We start from the raw sequence: 6,766 nt of genomic DNA, 5'->3' as shown, positions 1-6,766 counted from the left end.
TTTTTTTTTTTTTTTCCCCCAGTGGTTTACTGTTGACTTACCTTAAAATATATTAGTGTTACCACATGCAGCTGTTTTCCTGTATGTATGTATGCATGCATGCTTGTATGTATTTATTTACTTACGGTACTGGGAATTGAACCTAGGGCCTTCACACTGAGCTTCCACTCCAGCATTTTGTCACTTTTTATTTTGAGACAGGGTGTTACTAGTTTGCTCATTTTCCTAGATGGCACTCGAACTTGTGATCCACCTGCCTCAGCCTCCCAGAGTGCCTGGATTAGAGGTGTGCACCGCCCCGCCTGACCTGTTTCCTGTAGATAATAGCCTTTATTTTTATTTACCTTCATGGAACTAGCTTCTACCAACCAAAACAGTTTCAAGATGGCGGGCAGCCTTACTGTCTGTGAAACTAATGCAGCAGTTTTAAACACTAGTCTGAAAATTGTTTTTTAAAAATTAAGTAATTTTTTTTTTGTTTGTTTTTATGAGACAGGGTCTTGCTATGTAGTGCAGGCTGGCCTTGAACTCACTTTGTAACCCAGGCTGGTCTCACACTTGCAGCGATCCTCCTGCCTCAGCCTCCTGAGTGCTGGGGATTACAGGCGTGTGCTACCACACCTGGCTTGAAAATATTTGATTGTTGCTTCAACATATGGAAATAGTTACATTGGTGTACAAATTGCTATTTTCTGTGAAAAGCTGTGTAATTCTGGTGTCAAAAACTAGGCATTCAGAATGGCTCTTACAGTTTCCTCATGCATAGATTGAGCAGTTGCTTCCCGAGTCTGTCACCGCCTGTGACCATTTAGCTCAAGTCAAGAAAGCAAAATTTTCAGGTTGCTTGCATGTTCCTGTCAGTTGCATGATTGTGAAGAACTGCTGGTGACTGTTGTATTTCTCCTGGAGGGCACCGCAGGAGTAAGGCTTCAACTCACAGCCCTTCCTGGTCTGCTTCTGGAAGTGGAAGTTACTTCACATCCAGAAGCATTTACAAAGGAAAAGTACTACACTGCCTACTGTCTCCATAGCCAAATTGCAAGCGGATAGTAATGGGCCCCAGGGCCCCGGGCCACTCAGGCATGTGAGGTTTGGAAGAAAGTTTATGCCAATAAGATGGCCACTTAGTGACACGGAAGAATGGCTGGCAACACGTAGTTAAAGCAAAGACTCCCTCAGTCATTGTTGGATGCGGTTGTGCCTGTCAGGGCAGGCACTCACCAGCTTGGAAGACACTTGGAGGTGCCAGCAATCTGATGGCTCGTTTCTTACAAACAAAATAGTGCATTATTGGACCTGCAGGCTCCCCCAGGGCAGCGTGTTCCAGTGGAGACACTGAAGCTCGTCTTCTGAATGTTGGAGCTTTTACGTAGCTGACAAGAGGCAACTTCTGTACTTGCTCTTCTTGGCTTGTTTCTTACCTACTCCCTTAGCAATTTCTTTATGAAAAACAAAAATAATAAACAAAATCTGATAATGTTTACTAACTTTTATCTAGAATGAGAGCAGTCTTTTGGAGAAAACAATTGGCATTTTATTATTTTGTTTTCACCACAGATATCTTAGAGTTGATGAGTAATAGTTAGAATGTATTGTACACAGCATGTCATTGTGAATGACACAAGGACTCTGTTATTGCTGTTTGCAATTTTCTAATTCATTTTACTTTGTGTGTGCAGATACTGATGTTTATCCAGGACTAGCTGTGTTTTTTCAAAATGCTCTCATATTTTTTAGGTAAGTTGCTTAATTTCTTAGCCACACCTACAACATTTAAAGAAATGTCAACTCTGTTACAAGAGCAGCATGTTCATAGAACAAGTGAGAATCCCTGGAATTGCAATGTATAGGTTTTCTTTGAGAAGGTAAAAATGTCTTTATTATGTAAGAACATATCAGATCCTCTGATTTGGGGCTCTGCTTTGTGTCAAGACCTCTGCTGGATGCTTTATATGTATTAGATTTTAATTCCCATTTAACATATGTCAAATGTTATTCGTGCTTTATTAGTGGGGAAATAAGAGCTTCCTTGAGACTGCTGTATAGAGCAGGGTTGCTTTCAAAGCCTGTGCTTTGTTAGGAAACCATATCATGTACCTCTTTTTTTTTTTTTTTTTTTTTGGTCTTTTTGAGACAGGGTCTCACTATGCAGTTAGGCTAGTCTTGACCTCACTTTGTAGCCCAGGCTGGCCTCAAACTCACAGTGATCCTCCTGCCTCAGCCTCCTAAGTGCTGAGACTACAGGCATGTGCCACCATGCCTGGTCATGTACCTCTGTTAAAAGAAAAACAACGAGCAGTTTGATACATTCTGTACATACTACATATGAAACTTTGTGGGTCTTGAGTTTGAGTTTTCTGATTGGATTTTTAAGATAAGTATACAAATAAAACAATATTAAAGTTATTTCTTAGGGAAAATCTTGTAGAATGCCCTCAGACTCCATTCTGAAAAGCATAGAGTATGGCAGTGAGGGTAACGCTATGCCGCACATGCCGGAGTGAGCTGTGAGTAACGTTGGAGGCTCTAAGAAGTTTGTTGTCACCGGACTGTACGGTTCAGTTTGAGGCCTGCACTACACTGTGGGACCCTGTCTCAAAAAAAGTTATATATATATATATATATATATATTTAAATTATTTTTTCTTTTTTTTAAAGTTTCTGTTGTTTTTTTCTCACGCCTCAGTTTGGAAGTTTCTCCTGCTGCATCTTTAAGTTCACTGACCTGTCCTTTAGCAGTATCTAACCTATGAAGCCCATCTAGTGAATTTTCCATCTTTGATGTCACATTTTTCATATCTAGAAGTTGACTTGGGTCTTTTATATATGCTTTCTATGTCCTTAACATCCATCCTTCTGCCTTGTTCATACTAAGTATGTTTATGACTATTTCAGTGTGCTTGTCTAACTGCCTGTGTCGTTTCTCGGTTTGTGTGTGTTGATCCCCCTGCTTTGTATACCCTTCATTTTGGATGTATTTCCCCCATTTGTGGCTTTGTATGCAGTTTGTTGGGGCTGGAGCTTTTGGTATTCCATGAAGTGTTTTTAGCCTTGTTCTCTAGGCCACTTGGAAACAGTTTGATTCTATCAGTCATGTTTTGAAGCTTTATTGGGCAGACCAGAGCAGCTTTATTGTAGGACTAATTCTTCCCCCTTTCTAAGATAATAATACAGTGTCCTGCTGAACATTTTTCCTTTTATTCTGATGCTCCACATATTCTGAGGATTCCCCGCTTTGTTCAGGAAACTGAAAACGTTTCCCAGCTCTCCAGGAGGTTTGGGAACTGTTTTTCCCAGTGCCTCGTAGTTTCCTGAGGGTCTGTCTCCAGGCCTCCTCCTGGGGAGCTTTCTCTACACCTTCTCAGCTCTGGGCTTCCTGAGCACTGAACGTGGGGAGGCTCCCATGCTCCGTCTGTGCTTGCTCTTACTGCTGTGTGGCCCAGACACCTGACTGTGAAAGATGTTTGAGTATCTGCTCTGTTGAGTCTGTCTGTCTTGGCCTGTGACTGACAGCCACTTGGGGCAATAGTTAGAGATTACGTTGAAATAGATTAACCCTTCATGGTGGTAGATGGTCCTATCCAGATAACACCTGGATGAGCAGAAACCTGTGTGTCCTAAAGTCTGTGCTCAGAGGGGCTGGGGACATAGCTCAGTGGCATAAACGTCTGCCTGGCAAGCACAAGGTTGTGAGTTTGATCCCTGGTACTGCCATAAAAAAAAAAAAAAAACAACAAAGGCTAAAGTCTTTGCTCAGGAGGACAGCACAGCCGCACTGACTGCTTCCCACAAGAGGCTAGGGGGGCAGAGTGGCAGGTTGGCCCTGTGCCGGGCCTGGATTCAGCACCACATGCAGCACTGGGGCGGGGCCTCTGCCGGTCCCTGGGTACTCCCGCTCTGTTCCCTCTGCACACTGCCCTCCATTCCTGGGCACTGCTTGAACTTTCTCAAGGCATTGATATAAGCTATCCTGTCTCCTTTTCCTCTCCAGGGTAGTGCATTTATGCTTAGGACTTCAGTTACTGCTTAAGTGCTGATGAGTCACTGGTGTGTTTCCAGGCCTAACTCCTGTATCCAGATTCCTGCTTCGCATCCCTTCTTGGGTTGCTGACGTTTCAAACCCCACACACAGCACGTGCACGAGTCGCCTCGTGGTCCTGTGTCGCTGACCCTCCCTTTGCTGAGCTAATTCCCACTTTCCCTTCTGATCTCTGCTCAGTTGCTGCCTCCTCAGGAAAGCTTTTCTCTGCTTCTAACTAGGTCAGAGCCTTACTTTTCACTCCTTTATAGAGCACTTGCTTTTTCTCAGTTGGGTTTTTAAATGTATTTGATTGTCTCCCTCACCAGCCTTTGAGCTCCATTAGGGAGTGGATTGGTTCATTTTGACTGGCTTACCCCAGCACTTGGCTAGGGGCTTCTCCTATAGCTCATGTTTGCCACACAGTACTTACTTATTAAAGGAGTGAAGAGCTGCAGCCTGGTCTATTTTAGGGTGCTTCAGTAATTGTAGTTCAGATGCAGTAGGCTTTGAGAGAGATAAAATGGCCCTAATGCTTTGCCATCGTGAAAAATGTCTCTTTCCTTTACAAGTTTTCTAAGTATCTAGGTTTTAAGCAGGAATACTTAATTAAGCTCAACCATCCTGGCTAAACAGCATTATAAAACAAGCAATTTAGACTACACCACCATGACCTTTCATTTAATTTTAGAAATGATACAAAGGGATCAGGAAGGTACCTGTCAAAGCATATTTAGGAGGTGAGTTGTGTTACTTTTTCATATTTTTCCTTATAATTTATACTCATATCTTTCTAGCACGCTGATCTACAAATTTGGAAGAACTGAAGAGCTCTGGACCTGAGATGACTTCTTTTTTTTGTACCGGGAATAGAAGTCATGACCTCACGCTTGCCAGGCAGGCGCTGTGCTGCTGAGCTATATCCCTGGCCCCTAAGATCACTTCAATCACATTTTCCTTTTGTTACATTCCATTTGTAGATAAGTTTTTATCTCTTTGATATAATTTACACATTGCCAAATGGAACACCGTGTACATTAAATGTTTTACGTTTCTGTGCTGAGTTATGAAATAGGTTTATGAAATTTCTGTCCTTTTTTCATTGACTGGACTATTAATATGTATATAATATGAGACTATGTAGGTTGAATGATGAATATCAGTTTTTTATTCCTGACACTTGAGGCTTGATTTATTCCCAGAGCCAGGATTGTATCATGTCTTTTAGAGGTAAATACTGTCTCAGTGTCTCTAATTTCTGAAGATGTAAAAAATGTACCTCTGTATACCTGGAATATGTACCAAGCCATTTAAAAAGGTATTTCTGCAAGTTGTAATTTATTTTGGCTTAAAAATGAGATTTTTTAAAGGAAAAAGTTTGTTCTTCTGTATTAAAGAAGTAGACTTTTATATGAAGATTTTTAAATACGAACAAAGTTTAAATAGATTTCCTCTGCTGTGAATTTATTGGAGAAGGGATAATACATGATCAAATAAATTTGGTTTTTATGGTTAATGTGTGAAGACTGCAAGGCTATTCAGTGAGCTACTATAAAAGCAGCTTCAGGGGTCTGCGGGGTTCTCTTCTGACATGCCTGCTGTTGTGAGGTGTCACACAGTTGTGTAGCAAGCAAGTCTGAGACCACTGCAGTTGAGAAGCATGAACCATGTTACAGAAAGTGGAATAGTTTAAAGGTAAAGCACTTATTCCTGAAGGGAATTATTATGACCTAGTAAAAAATTAATCATTTCAGCCACTTAGTTACTAACTGCAAGTCTGTAATGTAGCTCTGAAGCTTCGAGTGAGCAGTTGCTGCAAAATGCACCTTTAACTGAAATTTCACACTCCAATCCAAAACGTCTTTTACTTGCTCTGAAATACTGTATTTGCACTGTGTGTATTCTGTGAGCCTTTATCGCTCCTTTTGCTTTCCTTTGTTAAAAAGATTTTGTGTTGCACTTTTTTCCTCAGAGGGATTTTATAGAGCCTTTTGTCCTAAAATGGGATAATATCAGTAGTAGTGTATGCAACTTCCAATGCAAGCCTTACTCTGCGTAGCCTCTCTGCGAGGACATACTGTGCACAGAGCATGAAGCAGTTGCCGAAAGCTGTGCCTTTCTCTAGATGCCATCTTGTTCATCCCCTGTTTTTTCTTCGGAATGTCAGCTGTGTCTTGCTTCCAACAGATTTTAATACTACTTGTTTACTCTCTTAGAAACTGTTGGAATAAATACTACTTGTCACACATTCTAATACTGTTAAGTGTTTGAAAAAATGAACCATAAGAATTGATTTGTTCTTCACTTTTCAGTTATTCAAGTACATTGATCAAACAAACAGTTCATCCTTCTTAAAAGAAGGAGAAATACAGTAATATACTCAGACTTCAAAATACCATTATGAGACCGGGTGTGATGGCGCACGCCTGTAATCCCAGCACTTTGGAGGCTGAGGCAGGAGGATCCCTGTAAGTTCCAGGCCAGCCTGGGCTACAAAGTGAGCTCAAGGCTAGCCTGAACTGCATAGCGAGACCCTGTCTCAAAAAAACCCCCACCATTCTGAAGGTTTATGAAGGGTATCCCTAACAAAAAGAAGGATGTCCCTGAAGACCAACTGAAAATGATGAGTTTTTTCTGTCCTTGACTCTGACATGAATTTTCTTATTGTAAGCAAATCAATTTTTTCAGTTTACTTTCCATTTAAATATTGATATCTACTCTTAGAGATACTGTGAGTTTATAGAATTC

General features: G+C 41.1%; 1 protein-coding gene across 1 annotated transcript in view; it reads left to right on the top strand.

Annotated features, from left to right (window-relative positions):
• Positions 1-5,707, top strand: part of Tmem50b (transmembrane protein 50B) — a 39,657-nt gene extending 33,950 nt beyond the window's left edge. The window contains exons 6-7 of the mRNA XM_005375687.2: positions 1,680-1,737; positions 4,816-5,707. Of these exons, the coding sequence (XP_005375744.1) occupies positions 1,680-1,737; positions 4,816-4,861 (104 nt within the window). The 3' untranslated portion in view covers positions 4,862-5,707. The remainder of the gene's footprint in view (positions 1-1,679; positions 1,738-4,815) is intronic.
• Positions 5,708-6,766: the final 1,059 nt, after the last annotated feature.

The sequence above is a fragment of the Chinchilla lanigera genome, unplaced genomic scaffold (genome assembly GCF_000276665.1).
Source record: "Chinchilla lanigera isolate Chin_1 unplaced genomic scaffold, ChiLan1.0 scaffold00006, whole genome shotgun sequence".
Classification (NCBI taxonomy): Eukaryota; Metazoa; Chordata; class Mammalia; order Rodentia; family Chinchillidae; genus Chinchilla; species Chinchilla lanigera.
Note: the sequence above shows the minus strand (reverse complement) of the source record. Positions and strands in the feature narration are given on the sequence as shown.